General features: G+C 37.7%; 1 protein-coding gene across 7 annotated transcripts in view; it reads left to right on the top strand.

The window, feature by feature from the left end:
- The window catches only part of MRPS28 (mitochondrial ribosomal protein S28), a 98992-nt gene extending 80927 nt beyond the window's left edge, over positions 1-18065 (top strand). For 5 of the 7 annotated variants that reach the window (XM_073794541.1, XM_073794542.1, XM_073794544.1 and 2 more), the window contains one exon: positions 17644-18065. In XM_073794541.1, the coding sequence (XP_073650642.1) occupies positions 17644-17812 (169 nt within the window). In that variant the 3' untranslated portion in view covers positions 17813-18065. Of the gene's footprint in view, positions 1-4986; positions 5162-17643 lie in introns of all 7 variants that reach the window. The other 2 variants (XM_073794543.1, XR_012327228.1) reach the window with 2 other exon arrangements.
- Positions 18066-18506: the final 441 nt, after the last annotated feature.

Below are 18506 nucleotides of genomic sequence, written 5' to 3'. Positions count from 1 at the left end.
TATTTAATAAATTTATTAAAGAGAGCACGTTAACAGAGAAAGTTAGCTCTATTTGACCTCTGTCACTTTTCTCATTTGTATCCAAGCAGAGCGTGATTTAGAAATGGCCTACCTAGGGAAGTGACAAATAGAAGGGGTAAAACATATGTTTTTCCTGGTCAGTTAACTGTGTATTCTATCTGAAACAAAATTTAGTTTGTCATCTAGCCAGCAGTCATGTCAGTAATCATCTTTAACTTCAGATTTCAGCTAGATGAATAAGTTAATCGTGCCTAGCGGATATTGCTATCCAGAAATAAGTCAAGGCACCAACATGGTCTGAAAGAGTTAAGTGCTGAAAGGTAAACTAAAAAGTGATCAGATTTTCAGTTTTTTTTTTGCATATCTGACCTACCGTCTGACCCTTTGACTGCTCTTTTTTTAACTTGCTTTCCAGCTTTCATGCTTCCTGAATGGTGGAAGACCTAATAAGTATTCTGAGTCATAGAATCATAAAATTTTAGAAATGGAAGGAATCTTAGAAATCATCTGATTCAGCCCTTACTGAATTCCAACTGCATCACTGCCGCAGTGCTCATCCGTCTTGAAAATTCCCTGTGATTTCCTCCATTAATGCACAAAACACCCAGTTCCTCTTCCAGCCAACTCTGTTAGAAGTTCTTCCTCATATTAAGCTGAAATCTGCTAAATCTGCCATTCTGTAACTTCTAACCATTTTTCTTATTTCTGCTTTTTGGAGGCATACAAAGTAGATGCACAAAATAAATATTGTGACCTCTTTAATAATATCATTATCTAATCCTTGCCTTTCAAATTCTTCTGACAGGTATAAGGTCCTTTTTCAACTTTTTTTTCAACCTGTTAACTGCTCTCCTTCCCTTAATTTTTCATTCACATAATACAAGATTCTTTCACTGTCTTCTTTCCAAACAGGTGAAAATTCCCTAGAGTGGTTAGAAAAGTGCAAGGAGATTGGGATTATCACGTGGGAAATGTGGAATATATACTTGTACTAATTCAGCCTAAATTACATTAACTTTGGGGGGGAACAAAATCGCATTGGTGACTGTTATTGAGCTTTCAGCGATCTAAAAGCACCTTATCACATGAAATGCCTGTAAACAACTTGCTTTTCTGAATGTATGTAGTCAGTTTTCTGTTTTATTTTTAATTTCACAGAACTTCTCTAGGCTTCATTGCCCTCAGTTTTAAAAGGGCATGAACCAGAGTGTTTAATGCATATACCCAGATTTGGGGGTGCAGATGACAAATATCAGCCCGGAACTGTAAAGTGCCAAGTCACAGGCTCTATTCCAAGCCCTAAGGGTCTCTCTTAAAACCAACCTGACTTCAGCCTTGTCAGCATGTGATAGGAGTCTTTGTGCTCCATTCCCTGCTTCCACTACCCCATCCCTAACCGCCCCCACCACCACCAACCCCAGACACTGAGTCTCGTTCTACAGAGGAGGCTGTTTGAAGCACTCTGGATTACATGAAATCTGCAGGCATGTATTTGATTCTTTTATGAAAGGTTTTTCTCTCTCTGACTCTTGCCAGCCCACAGAGGCTACTGAGATAACAATCTCTTAAGTATTTGGCTTTCCAAAAGACATCTGGTAAAGTCTCATGTCTTATTGAAAGGGCACAGAAATCAGGACTGACCTGCTAAAGTAGTCCTACCTCCCACCGAGGGAATTGATGGAAAATGGGTTTTCCCTCCATTTTTGCCTCCATGGGTTGGGAGGGAGCAGGATAGTTTCTCCCTTTCTTGTTGGTACCCCCTTACCCCAGTTGAGCAGGTGTTTGTTGAAAATTCAGTAATACTTATTTAATAAGTAACTAATTCAGAGAGACAGAAACAAGATTAAAAGAAAAAAGGAAACTCTGAAAATGGGTTGGTAACAGTGAATTTAGAAGTCCTCTGTTCTCTTAATGTAGGCAAAACTACAGGAGTTAGGAATCTGGAGACAGAGTTTCTGCCATTGAAGGACATTATTAAGGACATTTTAGGGATGGGATCAGGAGATGACATCTGCCATAAGATAATTTTGAAGCTAAATTTGACAGTTGTTGTATATGCCAGCAAGTGTTAGGTGTTCAAGTGCCATGGAAGTGATTTTGAAAATCTTTTGGTCATGAAAATATATCCTTAACTGCAATAATCCTTATATGGCCAACCTAAAATGATCCAGCCCTTTGTATAGATGGAAATGCATATTAATCTCTTCAGTTTTCATAATAGAAAAACAACTTTGCTCGTCTCACATTTGATATTTAAAATGTGCAGTTCTAACTTTGACCTTCTGTATAACGTCTGTGCTGCATGCACGTGTTAGGGAAATTAAAGCTTGAATTGAGCAAGACTCAGCTTGGCCCCCAAACTGCCGTGAACCATTCATTTGGAGTTTGATTGAGACAGAGACTCAGAGAATGTAACTTATGAACACTTTAACCAATACTTTTTGAGCAAGACCCATTTGAGGAGTTTTTCCCCAAATATGCATGAATCTCCAGCTCTACCCTATTGATTTTGAGGGAGTAGGTCTGGGTTGGACTCTGGGCATCAGTATTTTTTAAAAAAGAAAACACTGTAAAAAGCTTCCATAGGCAATTGATTGTGTTTTGCCTCTCAGCTCTGACTCCCTGCAGACTCACCAAGTCTGTCCTTATTAAGTAACCCCTGGATTTTATTACCCTCCTCCCTCAGCCCCAAATTCAGACTTAAAGAACGCCTTCAATGAGTTTCGTTTTCCTTTTCTTTCTTTTATATATATTGAAGGTTGCTGTCAGACTTATCCATTTGAACAGTATTCTAGTTATCTTTAATAAAATTATATTTGAAGTTACTATCCTTTCAGTTATCTATTATACTTTATATAAGTATCAACGTAGTGAATTTCATAATAGCTACTATTTATTGAGTTCGTATATATGTGACAGGCACTCTCCATACTTTATAATGTGTTAGGCATCAAAGCAGCCTTGCCAGGTGTGATGTATCGCTTTACAGATAAGTAAACAGTCCATACGAGGTAACTTTCTTGTACTCAGTCACAGTCAAATCTTGACCTTTCTATAACTTTTTTTAATTCACATCTTTATTGGAGTATAAATGCTCCACAATGCTGCGTTAGTTTCCTCTATACAATAAAGAGAATCAGCTATATGTATACACATATCCCCTCCCTCTTGAGCCTCCCTCCCACCCTCCCTATCTCATCCCTCTAGGTCATCACAGAGCATCGAGTTGATCTCCTAGTGCTATGCAGCTGCTTCCCACTAGCTAGCTATTTTACATTTGTAGTGTATATATGTCAGTGCTACTCTCTCACTTCATCCCAGCTTCCCTTTCCCCCATGTGCCTTCAAGTCCATTCTCTAAGTCTGCATCTTCATTCCTCCCCTGCCACTAGGTTCATCAGTACCGCTTTTTTAGATTCCACGTATATGCGTTAGCATACGGTATTTGTTTTTCTCTTTCTGACTTACTTCACTCTGTATGACAGATTCTAGGTCCATCCACTTCACTACAGATAACTCAATTTCATTCCTTTTTATGGCTGAGTAATATTCCATTGTATATATGTGCCACATCTTCTTCGTCAATTCATATGTTGATGGACACTTAGGTTGCTTTCATGTCCTGGCTATTGTAAATAGTGCTGCAATGAACATTGTGGTACATGACTCTTTTTAAATTATGGTTTTTTCAGGGTATATGCCCAGTAGTGGGATTGCTGGGTCGTATCGTAGTTCTGTTTTTCGTTTTTTAAGGAACCTCCATACTGTTCTCCATAGTTGCGGTGTCAATTTACATTCCCACCAACAGTGCAAGAGGGTTCCCTTTTCTCCACATGCTCTCCAGCATTTATTATTTGTAGATTTTTTGATGATGGCCATTCTGACCGGTGAGAAGTGATAATTCATTGTAGTTTTGATTTGCATTTCTCTAATGATTAGTGACATTGAGCATCCTTTCATGTGTTTGTTGGCAATCTGTATATCTTCTTTGGAGAAATGTCTATTTAGGTCTTCTGCCCATTTTAGGATTGGGTTGTTTGTTTTTCTGATACTGAGCTGCATGAGCTGCTTGTATATTTTGGAGATTAATCCTTTGTCAGTTGCTTTGTTTGCAAATATTTTCTCCCGTTTTGAGGGTTGTCTTTTCATCTTCTTTATAGTTTCCTTTGCTGTGCAAAAGCTCTTAAGTTTCATTAGGTCCCATTTGTTTATTTTTGTTTTTATTTCCCTTACTCTAGGAGGTGGGTCAAAAAGGACCTTGCTGTGATTTATGTCAAAGAGTGTTCTGCCTATGTTTTCCTCTAAGAGTTTTATAGTGTCCAGTGTCACATTTAGGTCTTTAATCCATTTTGAGTTTATTTTTGTGTGTGGCGTTAGGGAGTGTTCTAATTTCATTCTTTTACATTTAGCTGTCCAATTTTCCCAGCACTACCTATTGAAGAGGCTGCCTTTCCTCCATTGTATATTCTTGCCTCCTTTGTCAAAGATAAGGTGACCATATGTGTGTGGGTTTATCTCTGGGCTTTCTATCCTGTACCATTGATCTATATTGCTGTTTTTGTGCCAGTACCATACTGTCTTGATTACTGTAGCTTTGTAGTATAGTCTGAAGTCCGGGAGCCTGATTCCTCCAGCTCCGTTTTTCTTTCTTAAGATTGCTTTGGCTATTTGGGGCCTTTTGTGTTTCCATACAAATTGTAACATTTCTTCTTCTAGTTCTGTGAAAAATGCCATTGGTAATTTGATAGGGATTGCATTGAATCTGTAGATTGCTTTGGGTAGCATAGTCATTTTCACAATGTTGATTCTTCCAATCCAGGAACATGGTATATCTCTCCATCTGTTTATGTTATCTTTGATTTCTTTCATCATTGTTTTATACTTTTCTGAATACAGGTCTTTTTTTTTTTTTTTTTTTTTTTTGGGGTATGCGGGCCTCTCCCTGTTGTGACCTCTTCCGTTGCAGAGCACAGGCTCCGGACGTGCAGGCTCAGTGGCCATGGCTCACAGGCCTAGCTGCTCCATGGCATGTGGGATCTTCCCGGACTGGGGCACGAACCCGTGTCCCCTGCATCGGCAGGTGGACTCTCAACCACTGCACCACCAGGGGAGCCCTGAATACAGGTCTTTTGTCTCCTTAGGTAGGTTTATTCCTAGGTATTTCATTCTTTTTATTGCAATGGTAAATGGGATTGTTTCCTTAATTTCTCTTTCTGATCTTTCATTGTTAGTATATAGGAATGCAAGAGATTTCTGTGCATTAATTTTGTTTGTATCCTGCAACCTTACTAAATTCATTGATTAGTTCTAGTAGTTTTCTGGTGGCATCTTTTAAGATTTTCTATGTACAGTATCGTGTCACTGGCAAAAGGTGACAGTTTTACTTCTTCCTTTCCAATTTGTATTCCTTTTATTTCTTTTTCTTCTCTAATTGCTGTGGCTAGGACTTCCAATACTGTGTTGAATAATAGTGGTGAGAGTGGACATCCTTGTCTTTTTCCTGATCTTAGAGGAAATGCTTTCAGTTTTTCACCATTGAGAATGATGTTGGCTTGCGTTTGTCGTATATGGCTTTTATTATGTTGACGTAGGTTCCCTCTATGCTCACTTTCTGTAGTGCTTTTATCATAAATGGGTGTTTAATTTTGTCAAAAGCTTTTTCTGCATCTATTGAGATGATCATATGGTTTTTATTCTTTAATTTGCTAATATGGTGTATCACATTGTTTTGCATTTATTGAAGAATACTTGCATCCCTGGGATAAATCCCACTTGATCGTGGTGTATGACCTTTTAATATGTTGTTGGATTCTGTTTGCTAATATTTTGTTGAGGATTTTTGCATCTCTTTTCATCAGTGATATTGGTGTATAATTTTCTTTTTTTGTGTTATCTTTGTCTGGTTTTGGTATCAGGCTGATGGTGGCCTCGTAGAATAAATTTGGGAGTGTTTCTCCCTCCACAATTTTTTGGAAGAGTTTCAGAAGGATAGATGTTAACTCTTCTCTAAACGTTTGAAGGAATTCGCCTGTGAAACCATCTGGTCCTGGACTTTTGTTTGTTGGAATATTTTTAATTACAGTTTCGATTTCATTACCTGTGATTGATTTGTTTATATTTTCTAATTCTTCCTGGTTCAGTCTTGGAAGATTGTACTTTTCCAAGAATTTGTCCATTTCTTCCAGGTTGACTATTTTATTGGCATACAGTTGCTTGTAGTAGTCCTTTATGATCTTTTGTATTTCTGCAGTGTCAGTTGTAATCTTTCCTTTTTCATTTCTAATTTTACTGATTTGAGTCCTCTTACTTTTTTTTTTTTTTTTTTTTTTGCGGTACGTGGACCTCTCACTGTTGCAGCCCCTCCCGCTGTGGAGCACAGGCTCTGGACGCGCAGGCTCAGCGGCCATGGCCCACAGGCCCAGCCGCTCCGCGGCACGTGGGATCCTCCCGGACCGGGGCACGAACCCGCATCCCCTGCATCGGCAGGCGGACCCCCAACCACTGCGCCACCAGGGAGGCCCTCCTCTTCCTTTTTTTATTGATGAGGCCGGGGATTTATTGGTCAGGCCGGGGATCTCAGCAGGCTCCTGGGGGCCGAAGTGAGTGGGGGAAGCCTGGCCATGCTCCCTTTTGATCCTTTGCCCTCCCAATGGTCCCCCAGTTTCCCCCTTTGGGCGTGGGATCCCTTCTCCTCCCCCAGCCGCACCTCAGGGCACCACTCCCGTCCAGCCTACACTTCTCCTCCCTCCCACTCCGCCCCCCCACTCCCCACATCCTACCCAGTCGCTAGGGGTTCCTCTCGTCCCCTTAGGTGTCTGTGGTCCCCCACTGGTGCCTGGTAGGTGCCCTAGTTGTGCAGAGACACGAATTCTGCGTCCTCCTAGTCTGCTATCTTGACTCCACTCCTCTATAACTTTTTAAAGCCCATATTCCTTCCTCTGTTCTACACTGACAAAACTTATCTCTGGCAATAAATGTGTATATTTTCTTTTCTCATAAAACAAAACTTGTATACCACAAAATGTATCCTTTGCTTAGATGCTGTAATTCTGGCTCCAACTCTGATCTAATGTTAGTCATCAGCGTATCTCAGGTGCCTGAAAGCATTTATTCCTTATGTTTCCTTTGGAGTTTTTGGCCCCTCTAAATATAAATGTGTGTATATTCTTTTTCATTATATATGTATATTCTGACCAGGAACAAACATTTTGTTTTTTTTAAAAATAAATATAGAGTTGATATAGTTATTAGGTTATAGGGTTTTCCTTTCCCTAATTTCTTGACACATCTTATTTTGTTAACTGTAAGAATAAAGTTATAACTATCATTATTGATGCTATATGTAATATATTACATTATATTTATATTCCACATTATTAAAAAGTGAAATTTATTGGACATTTAAAAATGTTCCATTTTCACATTTTATAAAACAAATCAATGTTTGAACAAGAGACAAAACTTCTGTTTGTGGAACGAAATACTTAACTGGCAGGGCAAGGTTAAAAAGAATTTGATTTAAGGGAAAAACAAAATCATACGTTTATAGTAGAGTGGCAGAAAAAGATTAAAATTCTTATCCATGATGATAGCAATTTGAGGAAATGCATTTTAGTATTATGAACATTTTCAATTTTAATGAGTTGAATTATTGGAGAGCTGCAGAACTTTATGAGCACTCTCTACCTTTATTTTGTTAACCATGGTGCTGTGCTTGATGAGACAGAATAGATAGTATGTGGTGAGTCAGTCTTGACAGGCATCTTACAGATTGAACAGAAAGAAGCAATAGACTAGAAACACTGTCAAGGAAACACAGTGATGGTACTTTGAAAAAGGGAGACAAATCTGAAATACACCACAGAGTCTGCATATAAAAGTTCTTGTTAATTGAATATTTAAGACTATAATAATATTTTATATATTTAATAAAAAGTCTTAAAATTTTGCATTTTGTATGTATATTTAATCAATTTTTCACTTAATAGCTCTCTATACTATATCTGTTTTCAAACACTTAAAATTGTGTAAAAGTAGAATAAAATCATAGAACTGCAAAAGACCTTAGGTCTCTTCTAACATTGTGCTTTTCAAAACTGAGGAAATTGATGCCCAGACAGTTCATTTAAAGAACAAAGTACATATATTCCCTCATGCTCACATGCAAATGCTCTCCCTCTCACACACACGCACACACGCGGACAAAGTATGGGCTTAATACAGAGATCAGCATTACTGTGAACATTTGTATGAATTAGAAAAGACAAATAGGTGGTAATTGAACCATTAGAAACATTGTAGCTTTCTCTCTTCAGAAAACAAAATTTTACTTCTAAAGTCTTAAAACTTTAACGAATTGTAAGAAAATCAGAAAAAGTTCTAAACTATTTTAACTTACTGGGATGAAAACATAGATGGTTAATGATTTCAAGAGAACTATTTTTAAAACCTCTGAGATGTATGATTACAGCAAGACAGCTAAATTGACTAGCAAAGTCAGAACTCCTTACAAGATTCTCTTTGGATACTGAGGTTCAATCCAAGCCTTGTATTTGTCGGCTTTGTATTATTTAATATATGTATATCAAAGAACTAGTCAGAGAGACTGTCTCTATTTTAAGTCTACGAGAACCGTCACCAGCATGCACTGACAGATGTTAAAGAATGTCTGTGGAAAGAATGTCAAAAACCTCTCCAAAGGAAAGTCTTTAAACCATGTCCTTAATACAGAAATGCAAAACCAGATTTAATTGCCCTTTTCCTAAACAGCTCAGACATGCAGGCTCATTTACTGCAGCATATGGTCTGCGAAAATGCGCAGTGGAAGAGAGCAGTGATGGTGAAAGCTGGCATTGAGTCCATTTAGGCTGGAGTTCACAAAGATCAGTCGGAGGCAAGCACTTGAAGTTAAAGAAACACGCCAAGCAGTGAAAACACAGGCTATTTTCATTTTGAACATGCTTACTGGAGACATCCTATTTGCTTTCAAGACAACAGTATTCAATGTTTTATAATATGAAATACAGCATTTCTGAAAAACTAATATCCAAAGTTTTTTTTCCTAATTAAAAAAGGTATAAAAAATAGACAACCTTGCATTAAGCCATGGAGACTTTTTTCTGATAATTTACTATTTGTTACCACTGAAAGTAACCATTTTTCTAGTGGGGAACAGTTAAAACAATGAGTTGGGTGGCAGCAACATGGTTTACATTTTATTTCAAAGGGAAGACATTATGAGACCATATGAAGTGGTAACTTCTTATCACTCCTAAAGGGATTAAGTTTACAGTTCTTGCAAGAAGTCAGAGGTAACTGAGAACTTAAGAAAAGGAAGAGGAGAAAAAAAAAATCTGTGAATCCTCTTATACAGCTTTGTGGTGTTGGCAAGTGACTTCCATGTATCTTAATTTTCTATCTGTAACATGGAAGAAGCTATCTTTACAGAGAATTTTGTTTTAACCTCTAAATATCTAAAAGACAGTTCAGTTGCTATGTGTCTAGTACAGTGTCACACAGATTTGAGGAAAAATACAAAAAACAACAGAAAGGAAAGAAACATTTGACGAGTTAGGAATGGCAAACATGGATCTGATGGTTTATTATTGCTGGAATCTAATTAGTAATAGCTATTTATTATAACAAATTATTTCAGAGTTCTATTTTTCCTGTAAAGCTAGCCTTTCTTCCAGTGTTATGTATTGTAGGGCAAATATGCTTACTATTTTTATTGTCAATTTGAAATTGTCTACAACTGCACTAAATGGCTATTTAAATTTAATTCAAATTAAATAAAATTTAAAATTTTGGTTCCTCACTCACATTAGTCATATTTCAAGTGCTCAATGATCACCTTATATGGAATGTTTCTGTCATTACAGAAAGTTATGTTGGGCAGTGGTGTTTTGGTATTATTGATATTTTAGGTAAGTTTTTATCAATGCATTTCATTGAAAGGTGAGAAGGTAAATCATATACTTTTAAATAGCAGGTGTGGAGGAGATGGATCTCCTCCCAATGCAAACAATAAGCCAAAGTTTAAGCTGTAAAGAAGGTACATTTAGCCCATGTAGCAAGACACAAAAATGAAGTGGTGGTGTTGTTATGGCAGTGTGATTTTCTGAAATAGTGAGCAACTCTTGCTAACATTGTGGATAAAGTCAGTCTTCCATTAATTTACACAGTAATCACATTCTTGGAAATTTAGTGTATACTTAAACCTTTATTTTTTAAATTAATTTATTTATTATTTATTTTTGGATGCATTGGGTCTTTGTTGCAGTGCACAGGCTTCTCATTGCAGTGGCCTCTCCTTTTGTGGAGCACGGGCTCTAGGCACGCAGGCTCAGTAGTTGTGGCTTGCAGGCTTAGTTGCTCCGCAGCATGTGGTATCCTCCCGGACCAGGGTTCGAACTCGTGTCCCCTGCATTGGCAGGCGAGTTCCTAACCACTGCGCCACCAGGGAAGCCCTAAACTCTTATTTTTAAAAAACCAACTCTTTATATTTAGCAGACAGAGTTTTAGGCTTAGATAATTATAAGCGGGTTTTTCACCCACATCAATGTCTATCACAGATGCAGGACAACTCTGTTGTATGAAACAGTTCTGTGCATTACAGAATGTCTCCATCCCATCCACCCCTACTAAATGGCAACCTGATCATTGCCATACAGTACTTCTGAACATTTCCAACACATTTTGGTATAATTATTTGCTATAAACAAACATTTATGGTATAAATATTCAAGATGGTGGGACCCATTCAGCTTCTTAAGAGTCATCTCAAGCCTGTTCCTTTGTTGGATACATTTTATTGATTTATCTTTTTATTCCATGTTTATTTTATTTATTATTTATTTTTTAATTGAAGTATAGTTAATTTACAGTGTTGTATTAGTTTCTGGTATACAGCAAAGTGATCTAGTTATACATGTATATATATTCTTTTTCGTATTCTTTTCCATTATAGTTTATTACAAGGCATTGAATATAGTTCCCTGTGCTATACAGCAGGACCTTGTTTATTTATTTTACATACTGTAGTTTGCATCTGCTAATCCCAAATTCCTAATTCATCCCTCCCCCCCTTACCCCCCTTTTCCATATTTTTTAAAGTGAAAATATGCTTCTGTGGACCTAATTTTCTTTTTAACACCTGTCCTTATTCATTCCTAATAGTTTTAAACTTAAGGAAGTGACCAGGGTAATGAAAGAAAAATTCCTTCTCTACATATGCCATGGACTTTTGTCTTATATCCATTAGAAAATGAGGCTGTGGTAGAGGCTGGGTCTACCGCTTACCAACTGTGTGGCTGTGAGCAGTGGCCCAGTGAGCTTGTTCATTGAAGTCCTAGGTTTCATTAAGAAACACATTGGGAATTAAACAACAGGTATAATTATCACAAGGCCATGTTGTTGTGTAGATGGAATGAGAACCCATTTCTTTCACCTCAAGAAATATTAACAGACTTAAAATCTAGCACAAAACTTTTTAATCTTATAGTCTGTAGATGACCTTCAGGTAACCTGTGAACCTCTTAAAATTGTAGCAAAATTATGGGTATTTGTGCATTTTTAGAAGGAAGAGTCCATTGATGTAATCAAAGGAATGAGGAAAAACTAATTAAAATTTTTAAATAATAAAACCTCATTATAGAAAGAAGACATAGAGGAGATAGTGTCTGGTATATAAAGAAAGGGGATGGTTGATTAGGTTAGAAGTTAAGTCTGCTATTGAAACGGTAAATTTTTTTCCTTAATTTTTGAATTTTATTTATTTATTTTATACAGCAGGTTCTTATTAGTCATCAGTTTTATACACATCAGTGTATACATGTCAATCCCAATCCCCCAATTCATCACACCACCACCACCACCCCCCTGTGGCTTTCCCCCATTGGTGTCCATACGTTTGTTTTCTACATCTGTGTCTCAACTTCTGCCCTGTAAACCGGTTCATCTGTACCATTTTTCTAGGTTCCACATACATGCGTTAATATACAATATTTGTTTTTCTCTTTCTGACTTACTTCACTCTGTATGACAGTCTCTAGATGTATCCATGTCTCTACAAATGACCCGATTTCATTCCTTTTTATGGCTGAGTAATATTCCATTGTATATGTGTACCACAGCTTCTTTATACATTTGTCTGTCCATGGGCATTTAGGTTGCTTCCATGTCCTGGCTATTGTAAATAGTGCTGCAGTGAATATTGTGATACATGACTCTTTTTGAATTATGGTTTTCTCAGGGTATAGGCCAGTAGTGGGATTGCTGGGTCATATGGTAGTTCTATTTTTAGTTTTTTAAGGAACCTCCATACTGCTCTCCATAGAGGCTGTATCAATTTACATTCCCACCAACAGTGCAAGAGGGTTCCCTTTTCTCCACACCCTCTCCAGCATGAAATGGTAAATTTTAAAGGAAGCTAAAAAATGCTTCTTGGAAGAAAAAATAATGAACCTATTGAGTTGATCATCTTCCCCTTCCAAGAAATAGTATGTGCTAAAAATAGATTCATTGACAGCTTAACTCCATCAAGAATTAAGGAAGAGTGATAGGAGATAGGTAAAATTAGACAGCTCTACCTGCCCCTCAATCCTCAGTGTTCCTTGAACCACTGTCATAAAGAATACTAGAATAGATAAGTCACTGTGACTGACAATATATTCTACTTTCTTGTTTTCAGTTATATTGTGGTTAATGCTGGGAAGTGTGGACTGTTAAATGTGCAGTTCTCTGAATTTTACTTGCTTTTGTTCAGTGCTATTTTGCCTCACATCTTCAAAGGAAATTCAGCATTCATTTCAAGAGAAATTGGTTTCTTTCTTGTAGGACATTTATAATGTATTTATATATATTGCATGTTATATACATTATATAATACATTTTAAGAGAGGAATGCTTATACCATTAAAATAAGTAAGATTTGAATCAAAGCAAATTATTGAAAGAAAACCCACCCCAAAAACATACCTTCTACAGAAATCCTTCATTGGTTTAATTATTACTTGGAATTTTATCTGGGACCGCTCTTGTACTCCCCATCACGCCAAGGCTGGAGCATCAGGTGTCACTGGGTTTGTTTTGATGGTGATGGTGGTGGTGGTGGTGGTGGTGGTGACTGGTGATGGTAGCTAACATTTATTGAGTATTTATAAGGGCTTGGCAGGTGTTAACTCATTTCATGCTCATAGGAACCTAGAAGGCATAATTATTCCCATTTTACAAATGAGGAATCTGAAACAGAGAGGTGAAGTAACAGCTCAGAGTTGCAGATTTATGGATAGAGCTGGGCACACATCTGGCCATCTGGCTCCAGAGTCTAGAGTCTTGACCACCACATTGCCTCTTCTGGATATTTATACTTAGGCCCAAATCTTTGAATAAATAGACCATTTAAGAACTGCATGAACAAGCTGGGGAAAGAGTTTACTGGCATTTTCATTTTAAATCTTGTTATGTGGAACAGTGGAAACCCAAATGGGAAGACTAAGTAGTATTAAGTGATTGTCAAAGACTACAATACTGAAGGTTCACCTCACGTTTCATTGGCAGAAATGGAGTTCTCAGAAATACATTAGTTATTTCTTTACTTCCCTTTAATAAAGTGTTTCAAAGTTAAAGCGCGAGGGCGAGAGAGAGGCATGGACATATATACACTAACAAACGTAAGGTAGATAGCTAGTGGGAAGCAGCCGCATAGCACAGGGAGATGAGCTCGTGCTTTGTGACCGCCTGGAGGGGTGGGATAGGGAGGGTGGGAGGGAGGGAGACGCAAGAAGGAAGAGATATGGGAACATATGTATATGTATAACTGATTCACTTTGTTATAAAGCAGAAACTAACACACCATTGTAAAGCAATTATACCCCAATAAAGATGTTTAAAAAAAAAAAGAAAAGTTAAAGCACAGATAAACTCCACATTAATTGTATGGCTCCTATTCCTGTTGAGTGAGGACTATGCTAACCTTTCCATGTCCCGGGTCTCCCAGAAAGGACAGTCTGTGTCTGGGAGAGGCAGCCCCACCCCCGCTGTCAGTAGGCTTTGTTCAAGGGACTGTTCTTAGGTGCCTTTCTCCATTATATATTGTCATTCCCTGACCTTTTTTTTTTTTTTTTTTGATCTGTTTAAATTACTCACCCTAAAGTCTGTTGGCTTTTTCATCACTTATAGGAAACATCTGTTACCCTCAAAGGCTGTTAATGGTGGCCACAAAGTCCTGTCAGAGGTCCTCATTTTACTGGCCCTTTGTATGTGTGTAGGATGCTGTGTCTTGTATACAATAAAGGTAATTCTAGGCCAGATTTCTCTCAAATGCTGATCAGAGAAGACTGCATCCAAATCACCTGGGGAGCTTGTTAAAAAGGGAAATTCCCAAGTTCCACCCTAGATTTGCCAGCTCACTCTCTGGGGTTGCTTCCCTCGTTTGCATTTTTAATAAGCACCCCAGGTGCTTCTGATGTACTGAAGTGAAAAACCACTGTTCAAAAGGCTACATTAAATGAAATGTATACATCTCAGTACTGTAAGAGAGGCAGATGTGATTAAAGCCCTGCGCATAACGAACCTGTAGTCTGCTAGGGAAGAAACACATAGAAATAATGCACAGTGAAAATTAAGTACCATAAAAGTAGAAACAGCTACTTCCAGGTAGCAGAAGTCAGAGAATCTTCTAGAAGTTTTTTTTGTTTAGTGCAAGGTATATACATGTGGGTGATTCTTCATTCATTTAGCACATGTAAAGTCCTACAGTTCCATTTTTCATCTCCTTTACCAACTCACTGGATAATTTCTAGAATTTGCATAATTTTTAGAGATGAAGACAAAACTTTCATATTATTAAAGGCTACTACACCTAAAAAAAGTTTTCCTTTCCATAAACTACCAAGCATACTGTGCACTCATGGTATTTCTGATTTTATTTTTTAACAGGAGATTGCTAGCATTTTATGACACAGAACCATCTACACTGAGAGCTTCCCCTTCAGTGAGACCATGCCCAGAAATTGTGTCCCAAGTGTTTGTGAATGTTCAACCCTTTTCATAAAAAGTCACTGTTCCCCTTCATCATGGTTGTCTATAGGCCAGATATGAATAATGGAAGGAGAAGAGAACTAACTTTATTAACTACTGTGCACCAGGCACTGTGCCAGGCAAACTTCAGAGAGGTTAAGTAAATGAGCCAGGCCACACAGCTGCTAAGGCCAAGAGAATGGAAAGCCTAGGTAGTCGGTGTGGTGGCTTTTGCCAGCAAGCGTCTTGTTAATTTATTGACAAACATTTGAGGACCTGCTGCATTGGCACTGGAAGGATACAGAGATAAATACAGTGCCGGATCTTGGGGAGTATTCGATCTAATGAGAAATCGGAGATTTACACAGTTAACCAATACAGGTGAGTGAAGGGCACTGACATTTGCACTTACTGGGCTATGCGTTTTCAATATATAATATTATCCCATTTAACCATCCCAGCAAACCTGCCAAGTGGTCGAAGTCTGTTATATAGATGAGGGAATTGTGGTTCAGAGAAAGCAAGTTACCCAAGGTTACCCAACTCGTAAGTAGCAGGACTCAGATTTGCATCCAAGTCTGTGACTGCAGAACCTCTGTCTTCCTTGGCAATTCCAAGGACAGAATCTGCATTCTGATAAGGGGAATGTGGAGGCTCTCAGGAGCTGCATTTGATGCATTCTACCTGGATACTTAGGAATCAATAGGATTTATTTAGAAGGAAAGGCCAAGCAGTGCTACAACAGAAGCAAAGGTGCAGAGCAGTAGAAGTGTGTGGGAATGGACGTTAGGCCATTTCCACATAAGCAGAGCAGATACGGAACCATCGTGAGAGGTAGACTAGGAAGGTGGGCTCCGGGAAGACCAGGTCCTACCTCAAGCTTTAGCTAAGGATGATGAGATCTGAAGGGCTAAGCTCAAGAAATACCTGTGTTAAAAAATGAACAAAACTTGATAACTAATTGGATGTTGTGCGGGGGGGTGGCGGGGGGGAAGGTGGTCGACGTGAATCAAAGCTGATTAAATGAATCACTGGAGTAGTGCTGTAAGGACAAATGAAAGACTCCATTAGAACACAGGTTACAGCTCCAAGTAATGCAGAAAATAGTGTTCAGCTTTACCTTGTCTGTGAACTAGCTTGTTTTCCCAGTGGTTAATTCATACGGAATGTGTTCTATAACTGCTGTTTTCTAAGAATATAAAGCTATGCCTTAATATTCTAGGATATCTCTTTAATTTTTTTAAACAGAGACAGAAAGTAAGGTCTATGCCGTCAGATACACACACCCATGTACATATATACATAAACATACATATAGAAGGACTATATGTGATTGACTAAATGTGACTGACATCATCATTTTCCAAATTTTACAAAAGGACATTTCTTTCTGTAACCAGAAAGAAAAATAACTTAAAAAAAAAAAAAAGGGGGCTTCCCTGATGGCGCAGTGGTTGAGAATCTGCCTGCCAATGCAGGGGACACGGGTTCGAGCCCTGGTCTGGGAAGATCCCACATGCCGCAGAGCAACTGGGCCCGTGAGCCACAACTACTGAGCCTGCGCGTCTGGAGCCTGTGCTCCGCAACAAGAGAGGCCGCAATAGTGAGAGGCCCGCGCACCGCGATGAAGAGTGGCTCCTGCTTGCCACAACTAGAGAAAGCCCTCGCACAGAAACGAAGACCCAACACAGCCATAAATAAATAAATAAATAAATAAATAAATAAATAAATTTATAAAAAAAAAAAAAGCCAAATAGCCTAAATGTTTACTTGATGGACCACTTATAAATTCCTGCAGAATACCTAATCAAACATTGTTCATTATATGGTCTACTAAAATCAATTTTCAGTGACTTTTTTGGAGAACTCTGTTTCTTCATTTTCTGTTTATATAAAATTGTTTTAATTTTAATTTTAAGACTTAGAGTACTCTAGGTATATATTTTTAGATTTTTAAAGATTTGTGGTTTTCATTCAGTAGCCATATTTTCACTCTCCTGTACCTTTTCATAATGTTGATGTTAAACTCTTAAAATAATTGATCAAGGAAGAAAAACAAATGAGTATCAGTTTTCATTTGGTTTTATGAAATACTTGAATAATTTTTTTGACCAAATTGAGCCGTCATGCATGTTATGGCCAGCATTATACTTTAGTTACAGTTCAATCAATCCCCAGTACTAAGTACTTTGCACTTAGACTGTTTTCCACTTTGTTTTTGTAAAATTTCTTTTACTTTAAAAGAAGATTTTAATTTTAGAAGACAAAATGTTTCTGAAAACATTTTTTCCCCTTGATACTTTTTGACTTTAAAAATAACTGACATTAAAATAAATGTCAGTTTCAAGAACCAACTTGTTTGAATTTCAGTTTGGAATACATTTTTATTTAGGTTATAAAATCTTTGAAGGCAGCTTTAAGATGAAAATTCTGATACAACTAAATTACTTTTCTGTCAAAAACAACTATTTCTCATATACTAGTGTTAATTTTGTTATCTTGAGCCAACACAAATTAAAATTAGAATTTGGGTTTTACTTTAAAGTAGTTGTTCATTTAGTGATATTCAGAATTAATGGAATTTTTTTTTCTTACTATTTAGGAAATACCAGAAAGGAACCAGAGTCCGGCTGCGACTATTAGATCTTGAACTTACATCTAGGTTCTTGGGAGCCACAACAGATACAACTATCCTAGAGGCTGAAGCAATTCTGTTAGGACTCCAGGAGAGTAAAGACTCAAAATCAAAAGAAGAACGTCGTGAAAAATAAATGAACTTTGCTTAGCGTATTCACTCCTTTTTTGTTGAACCCAGGTATTCATCACGAATGCCATTAGACAATTATGAATAAATGATTGAAGAAGACATAGTAAATGCAAGCTATAATTATAGCTCTTATTTGTCAGAATTTTCTTTAGGTGTAGCTCTCCTCCTCCTGTTTTTATACCCATTCTTTCCTTTGATTGGAATAGTGTAAACTGTACTGAGAAACTCTGTCATTCAATAAATATGTTTTGAGTGCACTCTGTGCATGACACTGTTCTAAATACTAAAGAAACTGCAGTAAACAAGTTAGACAAAATTGCTTGCCTAGTATAGCTTACCTCTGGCTGGGGGAAATTGATACAAATAAGTAAAATATTGATATATAGTATGTTAGGGATGTGTGCTGAGGACAGAAATAGAGCAGGAAGGACAGAGGATCTGAATAGACATTTTTCCAAAGAAGACATACAGATGGCCAAGAGGTACATGAAAAAGTGCTCAAAGTCAGGGAAACGTGTCAAAACTACGAGATACCACCTCACACCTGTTGGAATGGCTGTCATGAAAAGGCAAGAAATAGCAAGTGTTGGCGAGGATGTGGAGTTTTAAAAGGGAACCCTTGTGCACTGTTTGTAGGAATGTCAGTTGATGCAGCCACTATGGCAAACAGTATAGGGGTTCCTCAAACAATTAGAATT

The sequence above is a fragment of the Tursiops truncatus genome, chromosome 17 (genome assembly GCF_011762595.2).
Source record: "Tursiops truncatus isolate mTurTru1 chromosome 17, mTurTru1.mat.Y, whole genome shotgun sequence".
NCBI classification, from domain to species: Eukaryota; Metazoa; Chordata; class Mammalia; order Artiodactyla; family Delphinidae; genus Tursiops; species Tursiops truncatus.
The sequence above is the reverse complement of the archived record's forward strand: the minus strand, read 5'-3'. Positions and strand labels throughout refer to the sequence as shown.